The 25,926-nt window shown below is 41.3% G+C and overlaps 4 protein-coding genes across 7 annotated transcripts in view; 2 read left to right on the top strand and 2 right to left on the bottom strand.

Moving 5' to 3' along the window:
• The first annotated feature begins 29 nt into the window (after window positions 1-29).
• Window positions 30-13,196, top strand: LOC107319677 (haloacid dehalogenase-like hydrolase domain-containing 5). Of its 3 annotated transcripts, none has more exons than XM_015874729.2 (9): window positions 30-112; window positions 849-980; window positions 1,262-1,471; window positions 1,892-2,004; window positions 2,653-2,746; window positions 3,308-3,341; window positions 4,059-4,233; window positions 4,393-4,581; window positions 5,337-7,592. In XM_015874729.2, exons 2-9 carry the CDS (start codon window positions 978-980, stop codon window positions 5,734-5,736), a joined length of 1,218 nt encoding a protein of 405 aa, XP_015730215.1. In that variant the 5' UTR covers window positions 30-112; window positions 849-977; the 3' UTR covers window positions 5,737-7,592. The 3 variants fall into 3 exon arrangements, with proteins under 3 accessions (XP_015730215.1, XP_015730214.1, XP_015730213.2); XM_015874728.2 differs by lacking the exons at window positions 30-112; window positions 849-980 and adding an exon at window positions 133-642 and having other exon boundaries at window positions 5,337-5,446; window positions 6,324-7,595; XM_015874727.2 differs by lacking the exons at window positions 30-112; window positions 849-980 and adding an exon at window positions 135-642 and having other exon boundaries at window positions 5,337-13,196.
• CFAP92 (cilia and flagella associated protein 92 (putative)) overlaps window positions 7,881-25,926 on the top strand; it is a 76,415-nt gene continuing 58,369 nt past the window's right edge. Inside the window, exons 1-2 of the mRNA XM_015874714.2 lie at window positions 7,881-7,970; window positions 16,575-16,690. The gene's annotated coding sequence lies outside the window, so the exon portion shown is untranslated. The remainder of the gene's footprint in view (window positions 7,971-16,574; window positions 16,691-25,926) is intronic.
• RAB43 (RAB43, member RAS oncogene family) lies at window positions 13,271-21,084 on the bottom strand. 2 transcript variants are annotated; one of them, XM_015874739.2, is made up of 3 exons: window positions 20,796-21,084; window positions 16,047-16,224; window positions 13,271-15,231 (listed from the first exon to the last, which is right to left on the bottom strand). In XM_015874739.2, the coding sequence occupies exons 1-3, from the start codon at window positions 20,997-20,999 to the stop codon at window positions 14,978-14,980; spliced, it is 636 nt and encodes a 211-aa protein (XP_015730225.1). In that variant the 5' UTR covers window positions 21,000-21,084; the 3' UTR covers window positions 13,271-14,977. The 2 variants fall into 2 exon arrangements, with proteins under 2 accessions (XP_015730225.1, XP_015730224.1); XM_015874738.2 differs by having other exon boundaries at window positions 16,047-16,230; window positions 20,796-21,082.
• Window positions 24,515-25,141, bottom strand: GP9 (glycoprotein IX platelet). The gene has a single exon (XM_032447295.1). It carries the CDS (start codon window positions 25,139-25,141, stop codon window positions 24,515-24,517), a length of 627 nt encoding a protein of 208 aa, XP_032303186.1.

Consider the following 25,926-nt stretch of genomic DNA (forward strand, 5'->3'; position numbering starts at 1 on the left):
TAAAGGATCATTTTCTCCTTAATCACAGTGAAAGGATGGGATCATAAACAGCCAGACATGCAGTGATCTGTGAAGCTGTGCATCCCCTGCTGCTCACAGCCTGTGTATAGTGGTAAGAGACAGCACAGCACAGGGTCTGCTGAGGGGCTTCCAGTGACCCACGTTGTCATTTGGGTCTGAATGCAGGGAACTTTAAATTATACAGCTCAGGTTGTTGTGTTCTCTGCAGCTCTGCACATGCTGTTGTGTTTCAGAAGTGCCCTGGCTTTGTTTCATTCCTGCTCGGTGCTGCTGGTTGGAGGCAGCCCCCACCCACTGCATAAAAGCCCCGGGGTCCATTTCAACCCTCCGTCTGGGGTTGGTGGGCAGAACAGCTCAGTTCCACCCGCATTATCCAGCATCACTGCGGGTACCCGGCGTCCTGGCGGGGCGGGGCGTTCCGCAGGGCTGGCTCGGGGGCGGTGCCATGGTTTGAAGCCGTGGTGGCGGTGTCGGCGTTGCTGCCGTCCGGGTGGTTCCGCCATGCGCCGGGTGCTGCCGCTCCGGGCGCTGCTCGGGGGCGGCACGGCGGGGCGGCGTGTCCGGCTGTCGGAGCTCGGAGGGCAGCGCTGCGGAACGGCGGCTGCGGGGAGCGGAGGGAAGGTGGGCGAGAGCTGGGGCGGAACAAGACGGAACGAAACCGAAACGGGCGTGGGAGGAGGTTGCGGAACTGCTGGGCGCTGTGCGGAGCGCGGTGCGGGCTGTGCTGGGCGTGGGGATGGGTGTTTGTGCTGCCTGCAGCAAAGGGCTGCGCTTGTGCGTAACGCCGGACATTATAATGATCTCGGTGACACCGCGCTGCTTTTAAGGCGCCGGCTCCGTTGGTTTGGGCTCTGTGGGAGAACTCGTGGTTTGGGGAAAGTGCTCATCGAGGAGAGGAGCAGCAGCCGCGGCGGCGTCAGTCCCAGCGCTGTGGAAATGCATCAGATGAATAATTGATGGTGAGCAAAGTGCTGCTCCACAAGGCGAAGGTGCCTTTGGTGCCGGGGGTGGGTTCTGTCAGCCTGTCCCTTCAGGGAGCCTCAACATAAAAGGCTGCCCCGGCTCCACGGACCGGAGTTCCACCCCTGTGCTCTCTGTCATGCTTAACTTAGTCCTTGTTTATCAAATGCTGACAGAGGAGGTGGTGAACCTAAAGCCCTGGGCTCGGTTTCAGGGCTGGGAGAGGAATTTATCAGATATGTGTGTCAATGTATTCTTGCTTCTCAATTCATTTTCGCAGCTGAACGTACTGCCATCCTTTGGGTTTCTTGTTGACATTGATGGTGTGCTGGTACGAGGAAAGACTCCGATTCCTGCTGCAAGAACAGCCTTTCAGAAGCTGGTTAACTCTCAGGGGCAGTTCTTGGTGCCCGTAGTGTTTGTCACCAATGCAGGGGATTGCCTGCGCCAGAAGAAAGCAGATCAGTTGTCCCATATACTGGGAGTTCCAGTGAGTAGCCTGAATCTTACATATTGAATTACTTACTTGTGGTGAATGTGTCTAATGCACGACCTTCCATTACACGCTCAGTGAGTTTCTGTTTGAGCACCGTAGTTAAAGTTAAAGCAGTTCTGAGTTTTCTGTTCCCATCTGTTTTCTAAATGAACTTAGAGAGCATTGTGTTTGTGCTGAGTACAGGAACTGTGGAAATTGGAAGGGTTATGCATTAGTAGCGTAGTTATGTCTTTTTTCTGGGACATTGTCATTCAGGCTGTGAAATTGAGGAAGGAAATGATCCAGCGGGGCTTTATGTGGATATGTGTGATTGCTTTGTAACTCACAGAATCTGCACACCTGTTAATTATGTCTGTGCAGAAATAACTTCTCTGAAAAGCAATGTGCGCCTATTTGTTCTTGAATTCCAAACAGGTTTCACAGGACCAAGTGATGATGTCACACAGCCCGCTGCGGATCTTCAAACGTTATCATCCCAAATGTGTTCTGGTATCTGGACAAGGGCCGCTTCTGGACATTGCTCAGGAGTATCTTTAAAAGAACACAAAGACTTTCCATTCAAGTGTTTTCCTTAATCAAGTTCAGAAGGCCAAACGTTTCAACGCTAGGAATGCAGTACTGAGAGTTCACTAATTAGCTATGGTAGTTCTTGTTGTTTTGAAAGTGGTTGATTTGTTTTTTGGTTGTATTTTTTTTTTGCTTCAATTTGTTCTACACTTTTTCACCTTATTCTTATGTCCTTAAGGAGGAAGGGAAAATGACTGTTATTTCTTTAGTTCATATATATGTAGTGAGCCTTTGGCACAAGGGTTTGTGTTCTCTTCCTATAATATAACTTAGGCAGTTGACTTTTTATGTCTGTGTAAAGATAATCTTGGGAGTATTGCAGGTGTTGAGTATCGCCTTCCACTTCGTCTTGTATTTTGAGCCGGCTTTTTGAGCCATTTTGAGCCATTTCTGTCTTAAGACTTCAGACATAGAGGACTCTGTAAATGAAGCAGTGATCATTTATCTCATGCATGAAAAAGTCTTAGATATATTGCTTTCATTTCTAAATAGTCTGTTTTATCAGATGATAAGCAGCACATGGTAACACTAATCATCTAAACTGAGTTACAGAGCTGTAAAGTATTTTGATATAAGCCATTCTGTGTCCTTAACTGGGGTTCTGCCAGCCTGGGGTTCAGCCAGCCTGTCACCATTGAGATGCTGCGGGAGCGGTACCCGCTGCTGGATGTCGTTGACCATGACAGAGCACCTGACGTGTTGGTGAGCCTGTGTTTTAAATGTTTGGTCATTAGATAACATTCAGCACTGGAGGTCAATATTTGAACTGTAGAGCTGGTGGTGTTGTCTCATGTTTCATTGTGACTTTGCTTTTATTTCCTGCTTCTCTATTTGTTTTATTGCGACATTTTCCAAGGACAACTGTGCAGAGTTTTTCTCCTGCTAGTGGTAATTCCTTAACGAGTGTTTGCATTTTGTAACTCACTGCTGTGCGATCATTACAGATATCTAATTCAAAATCTGTTTTGGAAGCATTATTGACTTCCTTGGATGCACGGAAGATGAAGTAAGCTGGACCTTCTGAATATAATAGGCGATAACTTGCCTGCTGTCCATTTGCTGCTAGGCTTCAGTTTAGAACTTGAAATGCAGGTTTCAGAGTAAACTGGCCTTGGTTGCTGGAGCAGTAGCCACACTAAAATAGTGCGTTTCCTTTCAGTGTTGCAAAAGGCAACTGTGGGAACTGTACTTGAATTTATTCTCTTAAAAATAGTAGCAGATGTTTAATCTTGTAGAAAACATTCACTTTTTTTCTTATTTCAGTTCTCCTCTGCTGTGGAGCTTCCCAAGATCGAGGGTCAGTTATGTTTACTTCATTTGCAACTATCCCTTAATAGATGGAATATCTTTGTTGTACTTTTCATTATCATTAGAATTTATTCTCAGATTGCTGGTCAAATTGGGAAGTTGGGTATGACAATTCCAAAACTTCCTCATTGGTGACATCTGTTATTAACACAGAATGTATAAGGTGTGGTAAAACCAGCCATGTGTTTTTGAATATGGGAATAGGAAGGGGAGGTCTGTGTTCCTCTTTTATCTTCCTTTAGGAGGCTGCTATTGAATTCCATTTAAGTATTAAGAATGAACTGACATGTTCAAAAATGACTGGTCTTGACTTCTCAGTATTCAGGAGGGTCACCTCAGAGCTGTAGTGTAAGAAGTGTCTTCTTTCAGCATACCGAGCAAAGGGACATGACTGATGGGTTATTTCAATACTGTACATGAACTTCAAGAGTTCACAGAGGTACAGAGAACTTAGAAGTATCATTTATAAGTTAATATTTTGTGCTGTGGAACTATTTGGCCATTGCAAAGAATCAAAGAATTTCTTAATCTTATAGGTTTTGCATTGGGAGCTATGTTACTTCTGATGTTCTTCTATGAATGAGCAGGAAACATTAAAACATTATATCATTTTGTCACCTTTAAATCAATTTAATGGTTAGCCTCGTTTGTAGCAGAGGTGGTATGGTGCCCTGTTAACTCTGTTATGTATTTCTTGATTTTATAGCTGTTGTTTTGTTTGGGGAGCCCGTCAGGTGGGAAACCAACCTTCAGCTGATAATTGATGTTTTGCTGACGAGTGGCTATCCTGGAAATCCGTATCACCATGAGAATTACCCTCATATACCTGTACTCGCTTGTAATATGGATCTAATGTGGGTAGCTGAAGCACAGTCTCCAAGGTAAGTGCAACTATAATACCATGTGGGTATGGCATGTGGCATCTTAGGTTTTTCCTCACTTCTTCAGTACAATTAATGGTCAGTATTTCCACACAAAATGTTTATATGGCTTTATGGTACTTGATACAGTTTGATCTGTCATGTCTTTCCATCTTTTAGGTTTGGGCATGGGACATTCATGGTGTGTTTGGAAAACATTTACAAGAAGATTACTGGCAAAGATCTGAAATACGAGGCCTTAATGGGCAAGCCTAGTGAACTGACCTACCAGTATGCAGATTACCTTATCAGGGCTCAAGCAGCAGAAAGGCAATGGAAGCAACCCATTCGAACTCTTTATGCTGTTGGGTAAGAAATTATAGGTTTAATGAGTACACCAAGAAATTACTTGCAAGGTAAATACTGAAACATAGAAACACACAACTCTTTGTACGGTTGGGCCCGTTATGTCACGACTGAAAATGGTTAGTGCTGTGTTGTCCTCGTGATGTTTTCGTGCCTTGTTGTTTCTAACCTTCAACTTAATTCTTAGATGTTTCTTTGTCCCATTTCTGTGTAAGTATGAAAGGGAAGTTTTATGTCTCTTCTTAAGCCTTTAACAAAGAGTTTGTGAGGGGGTTGTTTTGTTTTCTTAACACCCACAAGCTTTGAGTAGTACGTGACATTTTAAGGAATACAGAGCTAGAGTTGATTTGAAGTATAATTGAACTTGCTCATATACTCCTATGTGTGCAGTGACATTGTAGAATCATTTTAATAGAATGAGATAAAGCTCTGTTCTATTAAGGATTGTTCCAGAGTCTCCCAGATGCTTGGAAAAATAACCTCATTAATGGACTACTAATACCTGTTCTTGCTTTCCCCTTTGCCCTATCCCAGTCTGGAAGTTTCAGTATGGAGCACTTTCACTTCTATTAAATGTCAGGGTTAGTGAAATAGCATAATAAAATTGCTATATAAGTGGATTTTCTCCTGTGTAAATAACTCCAACGGAAGTTATGGAAAACGCAAAATATGTAGTTAAAACCTTGATGTCTTCTCATATACTTGAAACTGGAGAACTAAAACTGTGCTGCTGACTGAAGTACTATTTGTATTTCCAGGGATAATCTCATGACTGATGTTTATGGTGCTAACCTGTACAATCGCTATCTTGAAGAGAAGAATTCCAGAAAAGGCTCAAAAACGTGGATTCAGGCCAAAGTTGCTGGAGGTAGAGGGTCTGCTGCTCTCTCTCAGGGTGATGAGATAGATAACAGCTGGGAGAATGAACTGGCATCCTCGGCTGCTACCCACTGTAGGTCTGTTCTTGTTTGTACTGGGGTTTACAACCCACTCACGGAGGTGCCCTTGGATACCACGGAGAGCAGAACTGAAATGGTATTCCATGGCCACAGAGATTTTAGGTTTGATCCTGGTTTAGTAGAACCGGATCATGTGGTACCAGACGTTAATGCTGCTGTAGACCTGATCTTCCAGTTGGAGAACTTTACTCCTAATTGAGGTGACTTGATTTCTTCAGGACTGCTTGGTGTTATGCTGTTCTTCCCCTAAACTGTGCTTTAAAATCATGCCACAAACTCCTTTCTATTTATTTATTTTTATTTTTTAATTTACATAATATATAAATATGAAAGTAGATTAATGTGCTTAATATACTTACTATAAGACTATATAAATTCAAAAAATCTGTTTAAAATACTTGATTTAAGATTATTTAAGTATAAATAATACTTTTTAAGTATTTCAAACTGTACTTTCTTGCTTTAGCTGTCTTTTATTTGTATCTTACTCATTATTTTAGGTATTCCAGTAGTAATTTATCATCATTGCTTATGTTTTATTGGTACTTAAATTCCTGTGTGACCATTCATTCTTTCCTTTCTTGAAAGACTTACTTTCCAGTTCTTGAAGGTCTTTGGTCATTCACATGATTACAGACTGATACAGAGCACAGTAGCTATTCTGCAAATAACAAGCACTCTTTCAAGTGTGTTGCTTCACATAAGGGTTGAATTTGATGTTCTATCTCTGTACTCGCTCAGATAATTGTGCAGCCTTCCTTTTTACCTGCTTTCCAATTTTTCCAGCATATCTGGACCTGCATTGCTGCTGCACTCTGACACAAAGCCTTAAAAGAAATGCCAGTATAAGCTGATGAAGGCTGCGCTGTTAACACAAATTTTGGAGCTCCTGCTAACTGAACAGTCATAAAGGGAAAGCAGCGAATAGTGAGTGTCCTGTGTGGTGTAACTCCTGGGCTCTTGTTGTTGCCTTTTTATTTGCATTTCTGTGGGGAATTTTGGAAAGCTTTAGACACTGTTTTGGGCATTCCAGCTGGATTTCTCCACTGATGAGTGACTGCTATCTGGGCAAAAAGTGCCTACTGGTTTACTTGAAGCTTTGTACCACCGTGGTAGCTGACTGTCCTTGAGTGTAATGTGTTTTGTTGTGTGTCAGTGTTATGTGTTTGGCTCATGGATTTTTATAACTTCATTTCTAAAAAGAAAAAAACCTTATTTTTATAAAATACTTCTAGCAATTTTAATCCAAAAGATGTATTTGAAAATGTCCTCTGTGTTGGTTATAGCACAGTGAGATAACACTTGTGAGATAAGCTGTGTGTCTGTCCTTTAACGCTTGGAAAACTTGAGTCAATTAAAAGCTTAAAAATGAAGTCAACTTACACAGAAGTATCATGTAAAATCACCTCAGGAGGTGTGGGATCTGTTAGGTTCACAAATAAGAAATGGTACAAACAAATCTGGGGGTCTTCTATTTCATGGATTTCTTGCAGAAGTAGCAGAATGCTGCCTTGCAAACACTCACAGCTGGTGGCGTAAGGAGAAATGCCTTCCTGGCCAACTTCTACGCTGCTTATTATCCTGAAATCAAAATCTAAGTCCTCTTCATGTCACCATTAAGTCAGGCTTTTGTTGTGTTTTCTGTTTGCATACCACTCCAGTCACTTCTACTACTGCCAGGTTTGTTGATTAACTCACTCACATTTTGTAAGTAGTTTTCAACATCCCTTGCTGGATGCAGGGTTCTTAGTTTAAGGACACTGCTCCAAGTATTGTATTTTATTTTTATTCACTGGGAAGCTATTTCAGCAGTCCTTTCTTACTGTTACAGCAAGTGAATACATGTCTGTTTCTTTGTCTCTTTTCTGTAATGCACCAACTACTTATGAAGCATGCCAAATGTTTTTAGTAAGGAATGTTGTTAAGGCTTTGCAGGACATGGGGTAACCAAAGTTGTGTTGTTTCAGTACTGAAGCATGTTGCTGAATCCTTTCTTACTGGAAACTGTTTCAGACTTTCAGTGATGCAGGGAATAAAAACATAGAAGTTAATGAAGAATTCACTTTTCAATTTTTCCTCCCTTTTTTTTCCCCCATTGTGATTTAAAATAAAACTATGTCACATCTTGGAACTCTTAAACGTCAAAAAAGCAACGACCGCTCTGTAGCAGGCCCTACGTTTTTGGGCCTGGTGCCGTACCCCTGTCGGTACCTGAAGGCGGCCCGTGGGGGGCGCTGCCCGCCATGTTGGCTGCCCGCCATGTTGGGTTACCTCAGCGGGGACAGGGCGCCGCAGGGACTGAGGGGCTCATCTCCATGCTTTGTTTATTCACATGTATTGTAGAAGTAATAGTCGAAGTCGATATCCCTACACTGTTCTTTGAGTCCCAGGGTATTTCATGTTCTTCATCCTCGTGGACAAAACCCCGCATTGGTAAGTAAGTAAGTTGGTAAAATGCTTCAAAAATGGCAGGTGCTGGGATGCAGTCAGATTCTCATTCCATCCTCTTTTGGTTTCAAATAAATGCTGAGCACTCAGTCCTTCCTCGGTCAGTGTTTGTCAGCCCCGTTCTGCCCTGGCAGTGATGCACCTGAAATCAACAGACGTTGCTCCCCAAGTTTGTCTGTAGGTGACTGCAAACATATCAGAAATATGCCAGCTTAGCATAAGTTATATTTAGAGTTGATATGTTTTTCTAAATCTAAGAATTGTTTGGGCTTCTTGAACGAGGAAATAAACAGGGGCAATAAGTGACATTTGTTTATTTTTCCTGTGAAATGTGAAAAGGCAGCAGCAGCTGAAAGGCCCTGCAGCATCTGGGCTTTGTTTTGTGGGTGCATTTGCAGAGATCAGAACTGGAGTTTGCCAGCTCTGTGTCAGCTCTTCCTTGTTCAGAACATGCTTCAGAGTGATGCATAGAAAGGAAAGCTAACAAATGATTCACACAAACGCTTTTCTAAGCTTTGATTTTGCCACTGGAAGTGACTTCTGTTCCCAGTGCCTACATTTGAATCTCAATAGGGTAAATTACTTCCTAGAAGCAATTATTTTCAATGTAGTTTACCAGGCTCACAGTGTCAGCACATGGTGACACTGAGACATCATCCCTCTGTTGTAATGACTGAATTTGGTGTCGTAAACTAATGTGCAGAAACATCTGAAAGTAATGCACCTACGTGTTGTTTTCAGTTACATTGGTTGCACAGACAGCTGGAAGTGTGAACTTGCTGAGGCCGATGGTTCTGATCATTGACTAACACAGTCTGTATTCAGGTATTTCGTATATACAAGTATGGATTTGGGGGTGATGGGATAAATCCTGCCCTCAGCATTCAAGCAGCTGAACATCAGAAGTTTCTGAAAGGAGTGTGTGGTCAGTTCTGTGAGTAACAGATCAGCGTGTATTCAAAATGGCAAAGATGGCAGAAAACTTCCTTAGGGAAGGTGCAGTTTTAACCACATTGTTTACATTTAATTGTAAACACTGAGGAGAAGTTATCTGCACCTCTCTAATGTGGAAGACTGAATCCATTTTATGTGCGTGCCTTTATGTAGGTGATGGGCAGTTGTAAGTATGTATAAGAGGAAGAGTCAAGTACTGCTTGTTTAACGGAATACATTGAACTATCTTCTCTAAAATTAAGAGAACATACAGCACTGTAGAACAGGATACAGAATTTCCTAATCTTGTTTGTTTTTGTCTTTGATAATCAGCTACAGCAAATTACATGGATTGAAATTACCACAAAAGATATTAATTGCCAAATGTTTACTTTTAATTAAATCTTTTGAACGATATACAGTACAATGTATCTACTAGACTACAGTTCACAACATAAAGCAGGTTTCATATCTGCTTAAAAATATTCTTCATAATAAATTCATAAATAGATGAAGGTAAAGTATAAAAAATTACTGTAGTATGCAAGCCTGCTTCCTTGTCTCCTCATATTCCAAGTGACCCAGTCAGTATTGTAATAAGAGAAGTAGCTAGTGAAGATTACAAACATACAGCCTGCATCTCTCGAGGAAACCTTGGAAAAACAGCTACAGATTTGTCCTAGGAAATGCAGAATATTTTTAACACTGTTATCCTCTAAACCCTTCAAATCGTTTCAGAATGTAGTGAATGAATTCAATATGAATTAGAGATCTGTTTTTTCTCCCTGGCAGGTGTATGAGCCAAACTCACTTGAATGCTGTTGAGTCTCTAGAGTTGTGCATCCTCAGGGACTGGGTGTCACAGCCGTCAGGTATCAGTGAGCGAGGCACAAAAGAGGGAAAAGTTTGTTGAAAGCACTGAGTGCGTCTGACTATCAGAAATCTTCACATTTCTGCACAAAAACAACATAAAATCTTAAAACAGTTACAAATAACTGAATTCACCTTCTGCTCAGTACCTGTACTATGCCATACCTGGGAAGTGAAGCAGTGCCTGATCTCATGCATTGGCTTCCAAGGTTTTGAAATGGTAGTTTCACATAGTGCCATTTCAGCACTTAACTCTACCGACTGAATCCTCCTGTTACACCACCAGGCTGTTCTAGCAGTTACTCATCAGTACGTCGCTCTTTTAAAAAGACACACATAGAGTTTTCTTTTGTCAAGTACCAAAACACTTTTCATACCTATCTATTTTTATACCACTTACAAAGGGGAAAATCCTTATCTATGCATAGCATTGAATTAGGGAATTAACATGAAAAACAAAGAATGAGTATGCTCTGCCTTTTCCATGAATGATATTATAACCATTTCCCTTTATTGAGCTTGCTCCAGTGTTGTTCATACGTAAGGTACTTCACCTAAGTCAAAATCTACAGAAACTTGGATCTCTTCACCTAGTTCTTACATTTGAATAATGTGTCCTTTCAGATGTCTTGGAGACTGTGGGGGCCTAAGACTGAAGCTCCTACAGTGCAGCCAACTATGCTCTAGTTTGAGTAAGAATAAACTTAGTAGGGGAACTTTTGTTCCTAGTATCATAATCCAGAATTTAAACATCAGAAATATAAAAGCAGGAAAACCTGTAACTGTTGTTATGGTGTATTACTTGAACTACGAGAAGGAAATTACCTGCTTTAAACTGAGTAATCATTGACTAAACTGCCCAGATTTAATGAGATAATGGCTGGCTGACGCAGGTGCAGGCTTTACTTTTCTTGTTCTTAGGAACTTAGTGCTAACTTGTTTTCCATTGGCCTCATATAAATCAGTATGTCAAAACAAAGCAACTGTTGACACAATCTGCCTTCAGTCACACCTAAAGGTACAGAGGTAATCAGGGTACCTGCCATTATCAGTATTAGTGTGACAGAAATCCTTGTTGAAAAAAGTCAATAAGAGCAAAGGAAATTAAATAATAATAATAATAAAATGCTTTTATGTTCTTCAGACTAAAATGACATGATAAAAAGGGGCACAAAGGGCTAAACAGGTGCTGGGAATCAGAATGTCTTGTTGTGGAATAGCTCTTTTTTTTTTCTAAAGTATGTGGTGGGGGCTGCATTTAAGTGCTCACATCTGAGATTTTTGCTGCTTTGAATAGTTCTGTGACTATGTTCAGTAGAGTTGAAAGAAAACTAATGTGACCTGCCCAACAAAACTAATGTATGCAGGAGGCTTGTTTTCAGACCAAAATCTCAGCGGGCTGGTCAGCACTAAAAATACTACAATGTTAAAACTGAGATAATATTTCCCAGATCTTTACATCTCTTCCTCTAGGGAGAAAAAGAACTATTGGATCTGAGAAGAGTTCCCACTTCCCTCAGGACTGACATGAGATGGCGAAAGGCATTCAAAGAGTGAACCCGATGCTGGCTGGCTATGAGATTAAGTGATAGAGGTGTAAATCTCAGTAGAGTAATATGGCAGGGAAGCACTAGGGAAAGGCTTTGAGGTTATTTGAGCGTCATACTGCTCAGATGTATGAAGAATGTGAAGGGTTACTGAAGTAATGCATTTAAATACATATGACAATCTGTTCTTCATATAAATCTGGTTTTCCTCTGAAGTCAAAGAAAAAAATGGAGTAAGAGCTCCAGTTTTCATGAAGCTCTAAGAAATCTCTGCAGTGTAAAGAGGGCTTCATTTGGTTTAGTTACTCCCTCACCTGCACTTTGAGTGCACGTTATACTGAGAATAGTAAAATCATGAGGACTTTTCTGTTCTCAAATGTTTTAATTTATATATAAAACTTGTTTTGCAAAACAAATATTAGCAGGTTTCTAGGTTTACATTTATTTGAAACAATGTTTACCTAATTATAAATATTACTTAAAATATCCATCCATAATGATGGACTGGATGGCTAATGGGAGGTAAAATGAGGTTAAATAAAAAATCAGTGCAGAGAATAACACTGCCCACACTCCTGGGAACCACATTCTGCTGATGATTGCAGTTCAGTATTTCCCTCTGCATTCCATTCTTAATTGTTATAGGGCAGGGATCAATGTTCCCTTCTGTGTTGATGTAATATTTTGCACACTTTGGGCACTGCCAAAACAAAATGATAAATACATGGTCAGCCAAGGAGATCTGCTTAAAGGCAGTGTGCCATAGTCTTGTTAATGATCAGCTGCCAGTAAACAGGGCTCTTGGCAGAAGTTTATGCTGTGAACTCTAATCATGTGCTACTGAATTATTCACTTGATGTACATCAGTGCACATTTGTAACCTGAGAGTTGAAACAATTTCTTTTACCTGTAAATCTCAGGTTTATTGCTACTCGCCTTCTTCATCCAGGCAGCCTTTAGAGTTGGAGGACAAAGCTGACATGAAGCCATAGTCTATTTACAAAAATCAAATCTGAACCAGTGGGGGTCGGCATTGGAAAATGCAGCGAACAAATCACTGGATGTATCTCCTGTCTTCTGACTGAGACAAACTCGACCTGCAGAGTCACAGCCTTCAGCCATAGCATAAAGGAGAAATGGGAGCTGATACTAAGGAAAGGTCAGCTCCTTGCTCTATGGCTGCTCATTTACTAGATGGGACTTTAAACTAAGCAAGTGGATTTCTCCATTTAGTGCACTGGAAGATCTGTGTTACTTTTGTGTCTTGTTCCAGTTTTGAGTTACTGTGTAAATGGCTGATTTGAGTAGTAGCAATACTGTCCTTAAATGCACGTGAAATTTTATCCACATGGATTAAATAATTTGGCACTAACCCTGCAGATACTGGAGGCTGAGCTTTGTGGATGCTGACCTGCAGGACTGTAACCTACAAGCTGTAAACTATACAAAGTTATGACAAGTCCAATGCTTGCCAGTATTCTGTAGCTTAAGGACTATCAAACCAGGAGGAAAAACAGTAACCAGAACTGAATTTTAGCTTGGACTGTCTGCATAAGTTTTCCTGGGAGTGGAATGCAAGACTTCTAGAGTTTGGACAGTTCTAATTTTTGGTTTTTAGCTCCCAGTGGGAACTCACTGCCTGCTATCTTGGGATGTAGGAGAGCTGGATATGTCCTGGAAATGCTACTGGGTATGTCTCCAAAATGCTACTGAATACTGTGGCTTAATCTGCCCTTCCATATAAAACATTACGGTTGTGAAAACAATGCTAAGTGAAAAATGCAAAGCCCTTCCAGTCTTAGAACTATAAAACTTGAAATCTAGTCCCTTAGAATAGAAGCAAACAGGATACAAAGCTTAAGCAATTCTTCAATAATCCTAATACTTAAAAAAAAAAAACCAACCAAAAAACAAAACAACAAAAACCCACAGACAGAAAGACCAAGGAATGATTTAATAATTTCTGTATGAAAATGAATAACACTGAAATTAGGATCTATTAGCCCTTTCTTCAGTCTTCCAGACTTTCATGATACTGGATGTGCTGAATGGCTAAAAACAGGTGTAGCCCCAGTAACAAACCAATCCACCTGGTCTTTTGACCCAAGATTTTCAAAAGGAACAAAGTGACTTCACTTCATGTGGGAACTTTGTGTAAATGAGCTACTTTAAAGTATCTGGATTGGAAAAATCACTTGTCACTTCTGTATGCCTTCGCTTTAAGCGCAGATTTAAAGATAAGCCTGCGTCTGCTCCTTCTTCTAATCAGAGTTTGTAAGGTGCTTCAGTATGTAAATCCAGGGAGGACTGCTGCCATCAGTACCAACTGTATCTACAACGTGCAGTACAGAGCTGAATCTGAAAGACAACTCTATGATTATGAAATCTATTTTACTTAATGTGAGTTTTGATCAACATTAAAAGATCTTCCCTGCTAACTGTTTTTAAGAAATAAACAGCAATTAGTGACAGGGAAAGAAGCAGAGCAGTACAAAGGTGGGAGGCAATCCCTCATGAAGATGCTAGACTCATAAAACCAAAAGGTTCAATGCATGCAGTCTCAGCTACTATGAGGAGGTCTTCTTTCTAATTACATGCCCAGATTAGATTTAAAAAAAGATAGTTAAAAATCAACCGAATCCTACTTATACCACTTAACAATAAACACTCTGGTAACATTCTGTCAAATGTATGACTAGAATTAACCCTGTATATGACCGTGAGGCACATGGCAAGGGATCATGGCAAACCAATCAGTTCAAGGTTTCTCCACTTCCCGTTCCAGTGGTGCAGGTCTTGAGTTTCAAATGAAATTAACAGACTTGAGGGCAAAACCACGATGCTCACTTGCAAAAGGGAGCTGTCACTGCGAACAGTAACAAATGCAATACGTTTAACCTCTCCTCAAGACTGTGTTTAAAATTACTAAACTGGTCCAACCTTGCCTGACAGCAAGTCATGCGATATCGCTCAGGGTGGTTTTGCTATCTGTTAAGAGGATAACTTAAGAAAATGAAAAAAAACCTAAAACAACCTGAGAGAAGGCTGCCCTTCCTGGGCCTGCTCCTTTACTAGCTAGCAATGCATGTGTCCTTGGACAGATGACTGCTATTTGGTCCTGTAGTTGTGGGTATTTTGAAGATTGGAATGCTTGTATCAAAGACACTCCCTGTCACTTCTAGGCTTTCTGGCCATTGGTGGAGCGCTGAGGATTTGAAGAGATGCTGTCAAGCATTGTCTATTCTAAAAGTAACCTCCTTTGCCAACAATCCCATGCTAAGTGCTTCAGTACCTTGGATGTGAGGCAGTCTTTTCCAGCCATCTGTCTCCTACCCTGCATCACCGCTTTGAAGGTTTATTTCCCACTTTCGTACCTGGCATGATGGTTACAGAAAAGGAAACGGCAGGGAAAGATGCTGATTAAATTTTTCAATAGGCTTAACTTTAGGACTGTCTGTCAGCAGTCCCCTTATTTAAAAAAAAACAAACAAAAACAAGACACCAAAGCAACCAGGATTGTGTCTAACTTCTACAGAATGGCTGGTTTCACAGAAGGAGGACAATATGGCTACTGTGCTACTCAGCATTAGGGTAAAGCACCATCTAAATTCCAGTAAAGTCAGGGATTTCACCTAGCTCATATCAGCAACCACACCCCCAGCCTTCTACAACGTCTTTGCTGTCAAGCTTGATGCTGTCAGTATTCTTCTCACTGAACATGGGGCCTCCATGCCTCATCATGAGCTCGGTAGCCATCTTCACAAAAGCCTCCTCCACGTTGCTGGAGTCTTTTGCAGAGGTCTCTATGGCACAGATGATATTATCATAGTGATCAGCCAGATTCTGAGCTTCTTCCAGCTGAACCTCTCGAAGGTCACTTAGGTCAGACTTGTTTCCTGGAAATAAGAAAGGGAAATTTATGATGACTATTAATGCCAGAGCTAACATTTGGTAGAAGGTTGTCATGGCACTGGGAGGAGCTGTAGAATTTCCAGTTTTGAAGATCTTCAAAATTCAACTGAAAAGGCCCTGACCAACCTGACATCAGCCTTGCTATCAGCAGGAGGTTGATCATCTCCATGGGACCCTTCCAACCTGTATTTCTCTGTGACTCATACATAGAACAGAAAAAGTCAGTACCCAAAGAGATAGGATTGAAGAGCGATGGCTGGAGACTATAAAGAAAGAAAAGTGGGGTAGAAATCAGAGCTGAAGACATTTTGTGAGAAAAAAGGCAGAGAAGAAAACAGAGAACTGACGGGTTCTGATTTCACTCAAGTTCTGAAATCCTCTGAAGGATGTGGGTGCACCGGTCCATCAAAACATGTCTGCTTAATATGATGGAACTTCTTGCCCTAGAAACCTTACAGTTGTAATCATCAGAATAGCTACATAACAGCTCTGCCTCAGAACCTGGGTATCTTGGGTACTCACTTCACCACTAAGACACAAGGGTTTAAAAGCTGGCTTCTGATACAAAGCTGCCTAATGCTTAAAAGAACTTAATCAAAGCAGACGGGCTTCTTAAGCATATTTGTCAGATGAATCAGCACTTTCTGATTTAATAAATAAATGAATTCCAGTCAGCTCTATTACATGCATTTTGACTTCAAGCGGAGCCAAAACTTTTAACTATCAATAGGTACTATTACGCTGCCCGGTATCCTGTAGTACTGAGCATTAATATTTTTGTTCTGTGATTTTAACTCACCAATCAGTAACTGTACTATGTTGGAACCAGCATACTTTCTCACATCCTCGATCCAGCGAGGAATGGACAGGAAAGAGCCTCTCTTGCTGATGTCATAGGCTAGGATTGCTCCATTGGCGCTGCGGTAATAACTCTGTGTGATAGTTCGGAATCTCTCCTGGCCAGCTGTGTCCCAGATCTGCAACTAAATAAAACAAAGCATGCAATGACACACTGGCTAGTAAAGGTTTTAAAATATGTTAAGTTTTCCTGAGTCAAAAGATGGGACTTGATTCAGTAGCCCTGTCATAAATCTCCCTTGTATGTAACACATTGTGGCATTACACTTTTCATGTCCTTTGAACATGATTTAAGGATAACAATATTCGCACTGAGGTGCTTTGAGTTCCACTTGGTGATCTGCGATGCAATCTGCTGTAGCAGACTATTATCACTTTGGTGTGTTTAGACCTACGCAGTGACATCAGGAAGCTCTTACATCACTCCCAGACATTTTTTACTCAAGTGTTTATGTCTGTGCGTTCACAGAACTAAATGTTTGAAGTTGCTGAAACCCTGAATCTCTGCTGGGAATAGCACAGACTAGAGGCTTGATCTTCTGAGGAGCTCAAACAGCAATCTTCCTCCCAGCACATGCGCTCCAGGTAGGTTCTTTCTCATAGAATTTTGATGTTTATGCTTCCCTAATTATAATTTCTTTTTTAAGTAAAGACAGAATCGTTCCGGTTTTTTGCGAGATCTTATTTATTGTGTTTTTTTCCAATGCTGAAACTACAGTATGTGTTAGCTCTATCTGTGACATAACCCATAAGCACACATACCACCTGACAGGCCTGTTTGCCACTGCTCCCATCACTTCTTGCAGAAGGAGCCAGGTGAGCGATCACTCTGTTTCAAAGTCTGTCAAATAAGGACATAATTTGCTTAAGCTGTACTGAGGCTACACTGTCATCAAAGACTTGCCCTCCCGGCTGCACATCCTTGCCCTCTCTGTGCTGAAACTGGCAGCTGTTAATCTGATTCACTATATGGCTTCACTCACAGATGTAACTGAAAAATAAGGATTTTTCTTTTGTTTGAAGAGTCAACACTTTGCAGTCAAAATCCCTGCAGATTTTCAAGACCAGACCAGCGTAGGCCCTGAACAACCTGGTATTTTCTCAAAGCTGGCTAGTTTGAGCAGGAGGCTGGATGAAAGACATGAAGTTCTTTCAACCTGAAATACTCTTGATTCTATTTTTTTTTAGATTGAAAAATGCATATATATCTGCATGAAAATAAATGATGGCAGGCAATCAATGTTTAATAAAGCAAATAGAAAGAGACATGCTCTGCACTTAGAAGAGTAGATCACCCTAATACACAAGGTTGTACAGTCAACTTCTGTGATCTGACAGCACGTGCACAAGGGACTCTTGTGGTTCTGCTAAGAAAACACTGGGCAAAAATACAGGGAAACATTCCATAGCTTTGCATGCACTCACGCTCCTTGGATGGTAAGATAAGCCAGAAGCCTCGTAAGCACTTCATATTTTCTGCAGATGTTTCAGATTTATAGTATTTGTACTGTTTATTTGATCTATCAGTGTGCACGAGTCTGATATATCTAAACCAGATCTGCGTGGTCTTATGGAACTGTACATAAACAGCTGTTTTAATGAGAGTCATGGAGTTACTTGTAGGTCTTTTCCAACGTTGGTGCTTCTGTGATTGTCTGATTAGGCTCAAAGAAAGCAGAGTTTCAACCACAGAAACTGACCATGATGAAAATCATGGCTGATAGACTGACCGAAGAGCACAGTAATTTAGTGTTATCAAATGGTTTAACGTGCACTCATCTTGCATTGATAAACATAGTGTTTATCAAAGGTTAATGCTTAACAACTGGTGTCAGGACTCTTAAAGAGTAAATAAATTCCCCTTCCCTTATTTCCTACATAATTTATTAATTACTTTCCCAATTCCTTTAAAGTATCACAGGAATCCAGGTTTACCTTTGTAAAGTTAAAGATTTGTGAAGCAGCATTAATAAGTAGGTATATCCTGCAGTCAATAACTTCTATTGCACAGATAGAAATGCCACTTTATGCTATTAATTCTTCAAAACATAGCAACTTCCTTAAAGTTTTCCAGCACTGAAATGGTGGATTCAAAGACTACGCTAGAGGATTCTAAACCAACAGTGTGTCTAGCAAATCACAATACTCCTCCTTCAGTCTTATTGAAACAATCTTACAATTTAATTTATACAGTCTTTGACAAAAGCAAAAAAAGTCAGCTCTGTATAGCATTGTATTTAAAGTAACATTCACACATGCAACAATGTTACAATAAACTGATCCCTTTGATTATTTTCACTACAACATTTTCGAAGACCAAAGAGTCACCATTTGCTAAGCATTCTGCATTCCTGTTTGCTATAGTGTTAGGAGTGTCCAAGTATTTGAGAAGGGAGGTGCATTTTCCTTTGGATATCAGAGATTACTGCTTCCATGTAATAACCAATTGAATTATTTGTTTAGCAATGTTAGTAAATACAGCTCTTTCTTCCTTTTGTCTTCATTCCTATCCTTTTTCGTCTTTTTTTTTCCCCAATATTATGCTTTTCCCATTTTCTTCTTTCTACTATATATGATACCATTGAACAATAAATTTGGGATTTGTTTGGAGTTGACTGTCCCATCAGTCAGGAGACAATACAGCTAAAATATTACTTGCAAGTTGGCCAGGTAGTTACACATTTTGTACAGAATATATGTAAGTTGCTCTGAAAGTACAGAAACTACAACAGATACAAGGAGCACAATACTGCCATCTCACAGAGTCAGGTCTCAGCTACAAAATGCTCCTTCTCAACACAGGCACCACCATTAGCTGTGCATTTTTGCTAGTGATGAATGAGAGTTTGCATGCCATGCTCACAAAAATAATCTTAAAGAAACTACAAGAAGAGAAACAGACTTGATGGCACAGAGAATTTACTTGTTCTTCCTCTATGGAAGTGGTAAATCTCTGCAAATCTGTGTTAGCACATATTGGGGATTCTTACACTACCAGTTCTTTATGTTTTGTTACTACAGAGAAAGCTTAAGTTCCCAGGACTGTCTGTGAATGGCTTCTATCTCAGGCACTAGCATCTCTTTATGTAGCATGCTTAGTCAGCTTCAAGCTGCTGAAGCACTGGTGTATGAGATGTCATTTGAGACATTTGTAAGAATACAGCTTTAAGAGAAAAGTCTTATTTGAGTTAGGAAAAAAAAAACAAGTTATCTGCAGGTCCTTCAGCTTTACTCCCCCAACGTGTTTCTTTTCCTCTGTCCAACAAAAATGCATCTAAATTAAACTAGACTTAAAATCCTTGGGCTCCAGCTATTTCAGGCACATATAACTGTAGTGAAAACATTCAAGGTTTTAAACAGAAAGGGACAGTAACACAATTAACTTTAAAATGCTTGTTTGAATCTCAAAATAAGTGTCTGATTCATACGCACTCAGCTGTGTTGAAATACTATCCTTAGCCCAACTGACAATGAAGCGTGGGCCACTGGGCATGTGGAGGAGATGGTGTCTAAATGCTCCTTGGGGCTTTTTTGGACACACTGTTGTTCTGAAAGAACTTCTAAAGATGATCCAGTTACAAAAATGGATTTTTCTCGTTTGTGCACCATTTGCTAAACACAAAACAAGCCTTCTCATTCCTATGGAAGATTCTGCCTTGAGTAGCATAAATCTACAGTGAAGTAGACTGGACTTAGCTTTATTTCCAGTGCTAGTCCTGCAGTCCCTATGTGAGACCCCTGGCACCAGGGACAGACACATCTGTCAGTCTGTGTGTGCCTGGCATTTAAAGTCAGCAGGTTTCAGAGTGAGAGGACAAGGCTCACTACCAGCTGCTCACTTCCTGGAAGGGCACAAGCTGAAAATCTGTGTTTCCTGTTCAGCTGCAAACCTCATATATAATAGGAAAAGTGGAAACACCACAAAGAAAAGAAATACCTTTGCTAGGTGTTGAACTTATCTTCTTTTTGTAAAAGTTGACCCTTCACTTCTTCCATTTTCTACAACTTTGCTTAATATTCTGCTCACCAAAGTTAATGTGTAAGAAAGAGACAACAGAAAACTTTCACCCCTACTTCCTCAAACACAGAGCAAAATTCAGCTGCAATTATTGTATTTCTTTACCATGTTTCATCTCGAAAGCTTGACGATCATTTTCTGGGCAATGACTGAGTTAGTTCTTTTTAGTCCCACTGGGAGTTAGCAGAGATAGCTATATGACCTCATTCTGGAGGGGAACGGTGAGGGTTTTAGTACTGCAGCCCCCCACACGTTGCTGTGTGCTTCAGCCTCTTTCCTACTGCCTGACCACACTCCTGCACCCACAGGTCACATCTGTTGTGTGGAGTTTGTGCCACGGAGTGAGGAGAACTTCACTGGGAGAAAATCGGGTCATGTTTCTCACCCAAACAATTGGCTGATTTCCTATTGCACGAGAGGAGCCAGAGGCAGGGCTGATTTTCTTTTGGGATTTCAGAACTACAGAAGCTGCACTTTCTGGGACACCCCACGAACGGTGCCTTAAGACAGGTCTTACATAGAGCTGATGTAAAAAGCGTTGCCCACCCCTTCGGATGCTGCCAGTTCCACATCCCGCTCTGCAAACACAACAGCCGAGCTTCTTTCTGCTTTGTAAACAAACCACCGGCCGCCCGGCTGGGAAAAGCGGCCCCGCAGTGCCCCGCCGCTCACCTTCACCCTCTTGCCCTGGATCTCCAGGCTCTTCATGGTGAAGTCCACCCCGATGGTGCTGCCCTGGCGCTCAGCGAAGGCCCCGGTTTTGAAGCGCTGGACGAGGCAGGTTTTACCCACGCTGGCGTCCCCGATGAGCACCAGCTTGAAGAGGAAGTCGTAGCTCTCCTCGGGGTCGGGGCTCGGCACTGCCGGGCCGGGCATGGCGCTGCGGCCCTCGGCCTTGTGCCCGCCGCCGCCGAGGGGAGCCGGGCTCTGCGCAGCGCCCGCCGCCCCCCGCAGCGCCGCCCGGGCCTCCATAGGGCCCGCCTTCCTCCCGCCCCGTGCCCGCCTTCCTCCGCCCGCCGCCTCCGGCCACGTCCATGTCCGGCTGTACCGGTGGCGATGGGCGTCGCTCCCGGCTCCGCCGCCGCCTTTTCTCGCTCGGTCACCGCTCAGCCGCTTCTGGGGCCGCGGTGCCACGATGGCTGGTGGGATGGGTCGCGGTCCCACTGATGAGAGGCACGAAAACGTTCGTGTCAGCTGTCAAGTCTGCTGGTCGGGGCCACTGGAGAAGCTACACTTACAAGTGTGTGTCCCCATTTCTTTGGAGTGGCGTTTTCCTGATATATTATTTCTGGCCCATTTTACAGTTACATATGCGCTGAATTAAGCAGGTGCAGTTGCTCCATTAAGTCATCCAGGAAGTGCAGCCAATTTACTTCATTTTGCTTTTCATTTTTCGGTCTGAGCTGGGGTGTGGTTTGTTTCCAGAGTCCAAGGCTCGGGGCAATAGTTTTTCCTTGCACAGTGTTGTGCCTCTCAGCCATCTTTCAGTCAGTTAACATCATGCTGTGCATCTGACCTATGCACCGGTGTCTGTGTGATTGCCTATTGCCTCCTAAACTGGTTGTGCACTAAGAGAAATTGTCTCAGTCTGGTGTTGTATTTTAACTGCTACGCAGCTCATCTGCAAAACAAGCTGCTGCTTAATAGATACTCCCTTTTAAATTGTGTGATGAGTTAAGATGCTAATAAAAAGCAGCTTTAGTCATAATTTGGCACAGCACTTCTTGCTAGTGCATTCTTTATTAAAAAAAAATAAAAAAAAGCCAAATTTCCATCTCAGTTCGAATGGACGGAATTGTGAAATGGAGTATATTGATGGTGGCATTGCTGAATGAGAGCTGCATTTATCCATAGATAGCTGTGCAGGACAGCTAGCCACAGCCGGCTTTGTGACTGAGCTAACACAGGCCAGATTGGAGTGCTCTGAGTCAATGGATTTTTTGGTAGCTTCATGGTTATTCCTTTTCAAGTTCCCATATGGATTTTTGGCAATCTGTAGTAACCTTCTAGCATGAGCAGACATGCAGGTACTTGGTTGGGCTTTGTTTCAGGTACTCTGCAACTGTGAATTCAACAGGTCACTGAATTCTATCCTATTGATCAGCCAGGACAAAGTGACAGAAGAAAGACGTCACTCTCACATTAATTAACACTTCTTATGTTTTCAGAGTCTGAGGAAAGCACTTCAAAGTATTTTGATTTAGAAAGATATATTCATGGAGATATTAATTCTTAATACTTAGAATTAATTGTATAGTCTCATTTTAGTGCAAATAATGATACTACTCCCACAAAGATAATTACATGACCAGATATTTCTCTGTCTTTGCTATGGATCATATGTATTATTTTGCAAAGCCTTTGTTGCAGGTGCAAGATTGCTTGTACATTTCTATATTTGATAATGGAATTTGGTTGGTAGAACTGTATTATATTTCAGAGCCACTGCTTGAGATTTTAAGTTACAGAGCAAATTAATTAAGTTCTGACCTTCTAAATAAATGCATACAGTGACTTTATATGAAATGCTATGGAAAAAAAAGCCTTCATGAGGTTTTTGAAGTTTCTGTTTTGAGTATTAGAAGCCACAAACTTTAACATGACTCAGTTGTGGATACTGGATTCTTTGTCATTTAAAATTTCAAATGCATTTGCAAGACTTAATTATCTGCATGAATGCAGTGCAGATTCTCCTGTTAAGTTTCTGAAGGCTTTTATCTGTCTTAGTCACCCATCCATTTTCCTTGCCTGTTTTTGAGAGTGTACAAGAGGACGTCCTGCTTCAGAAACCTTTCCTGTTACCAGAACAGATTTCTTAAGCACAGCTGTTAATCACAGTTTCATACACCGAAGAGTGGCTGATGAAACTGAAAACCGTGGTACCCCTCAGTCAGATCTGGCAACTCATCACAGACCTGACCCTAAGTCCTGGCATCTTTGTGTGGTTCCTTAAGTTGAATATTGACCTCCACCATCTTGTCACTGCAGACTGGAGGTGCCACCTCAGGACTGTGCTGTAAGGGGAATAGCTGAAATCCCTTTGAACAGTGTATGCTCCCATTAGTGTTCCCAGTTTTTTTCCAGCTCCAACCCAAATCCTATGGAGCAGCAGTGTGTTCATGTATAGGTGCTACCAGTTGGCCCATGTGTGTATGTTGGCAGAATGTTGAAGTGCTCAGTAAAGAAACTCTGCATTTATTCCCCCTTTATTTTATTGTACATTGATAGAATGATATTACAGCGGCAAAGTGATTATTCAAATCATTATTTGCATTTAAGCTCTTCAAGACTTTGCAAGTTTGGAAGAAAGAAAACGTGGGATGTTTTAATGTAAGCTTTTAATGTAATGGAGCTGTGACTTTGGGTTGTAGTAGCAGAAAACCTGAAGTGGGCCTAAAATTTATTAACCACAGTGTGTAAAATAAACGGAGAGTGTATTGCCCAATGTCCAGACATATACTAACTTTAGGTTTCTGTCGGGAGAAAGCAATTTTTTCTGTAACATCTGAAATTTCATTTCAGAAAACCTATAGTAATGCTTTAGAAAGAGCTCACAGCAGCTTGTGAGGAAAATCACTATCTCAGCCCGTTACTGAGATGCTGAAAGGATGGAGAGATGCAGGGAGCCATTGGGTGGCGATGTTGATCCAGTTCCAGAGCAATCTGAGTCTGACGATGCTGCTACGAAGTTAAAAGAACCCCTTCAGGACTTCCGTTTGTGATCCATTTCGTAAGGGCTCAAATCGCTGCTGATTCAGTTTTAATCTTTCCAGTAACGCAGCTTTTAATAGGTGTATCTGCAAACTGAGTGGTCAGGTTTTGCACTTGTTTTCTAAGGTCAGGGAATAGAAAGACACTTTTGCTTCTAAGTGCTCCCATGTGCTGAGATGTCTGTCATGGAGCAGACTGACCCCAGGAAGGAGATTGGTACAAAATAAGCAGCCACGTGGCCGTTATGCAACTAAAGCAATTTGTTGTCATGCTCTCATTATTGAGTGTCATCTAAATGTAATTGGTATCGATGTAATAGCAAAATATTTACATGGATTTTAGCAACGGACTAAGCACTTTTGAAACTGTTCTGTGTATTGCTCTGAAAAAAGCAATACAATAAGCTTAAAGCAATATTAGACAGGCGGTGTTATTTTTTTCAGTGTAAGGGTAAAAAGAATAAAATATTACTTTGTGTATGAGTAGGTCGTGGCAGACTGAAACTTGCCATTTATTCCAAGCTTGTTTTTGAGAGGAAGTGAAACTTGCTTATCTGAGGACCCAGGCTTTGTGTCCTGGGATCTGTTAGTAGCATCTTATTGTTACAGCTGGCATTGTCTGCACATCCATATTTCCTGTGGCCAAATGGTTTGATGGTTCTGTTCAAGTTAGTGAAGAGCTCATTGCAGCTTGTAGCTTTTAGAGATACGTCTCCGCAACAGTGAACGCCTGGAAGCGTATTGACTTAGTTTTATTTGGCACACCAGCTTTTTTGAGGATTTCAGAGCCCATCCTAGTAAAATAAGTGTAAAGATTGCTGCACCAATTAAAACGAGGTCTCTCCAAAAGAACTGAAGGCTTCTGATTGGGAGAAGCCTCTTGCAGATCCCCAGCTCATTCCCTGTCAGCTGCTTCAAGGGCTTCATCCTCACAGGGGCAGGGGTTGCACATCTGATGTTTGCAAGAGAGGATTCGGAGAAATCTTCCATCCAGAGTTTTAAATACAGAATATGACGGTCACAGTTCCACGGGTTGTCAGATACTTTTATTTCCTCCAGGCTGAGAACGCTGTCAAAGGCACCAGGAGAAACTGTGGTCAGGCTGTTATTCTGCAGATAAAGCCTCTTGGTGTTAATGGGTAAGGCAGGCACTTCCTTCAGCTTCCTTGAACTGCAGTCTATCTGCAAGCCCTTCATTTCCTCCAGGGGCTTACAGTTGCAGGGAGGAGGACAGACTTCAGTTTGGATCACGTGGAACAGCAATGATAAGGCAAATCCTGCAGCAGTGATGAATTCTGCCTTGTTCATGCTTTAGCTACCCAGAGAGCAATAACAATACTGGCAATAAGTATTATTAATTAATTAGCTATGTCTAATTGCAGAACTAGAACACAGTTGTTTCTTTCTCAGGATTACTCGTGAGCTGTAGGTTTTTGGAGGATAGTTTTCATTTCCTATGAGCCATTCTTTATCACACTAAGTATCTCAGAATTGTAGAAAAGCCGGAGTTGGAAAGGATCTACAAGGACTATTGAGTCCAACTCCTCAGTACAGTTAATACAACTGACGTCTGAACCTACATCCTTATCCAATATTCTTCAAGATTCTATTAGAGCTGTTTTCTTTAATACTTAAATATAACTGAAAAGTAATATCTTAAAAGTAATAAAAGTAAAAATCTCTTCAGATTTAATATGTAAGAATGAGATACTTTACATCAGATAAAATTAATAACTGGCAAAAATGCAGAAAAGAAAAAAGAAAGAGCTGATGAGAAGGCGGATGCTAATTCTTACCTTTATTTTTCCCCTCTTGCTTCCTTTCCTCTGCTTGGCTAAGAGCTGGAGTGAATATAGCAACCAGAACTGGCTTTTTAAAGAGTCAGTAAGGAAATGGGATAAAGTTGATGAGCTTTTTTCTACGCACAAATAGGAAACCATTCTCAATGGAGATTGTCCTGTCAAATGGTTGACATCTGTCATGGCAGACGGGAGGAAATACTTTGCAGTTATTTTTATTGCTATTTTTTTTTCCCCAGTAAACCTGAACATTTTAATTTCATAACAATTTAAAATCACTCATCTGATAAATTT

This window comes from Coturnix japonica, chromosome 12 (assembly GCF_001577835.2).
Source record: "Coturnix japonica isolate 7356 chromosome 12, Coturnix japonica 2.1, whole genome shotgun sequence".
Taxonomy (NCBI): domain Eukaryota; kingdom Metazoa; phylum Chordata; class Aves; order Galliformes; family Phasianidae; genus Coturnix; species Coturnix japonica.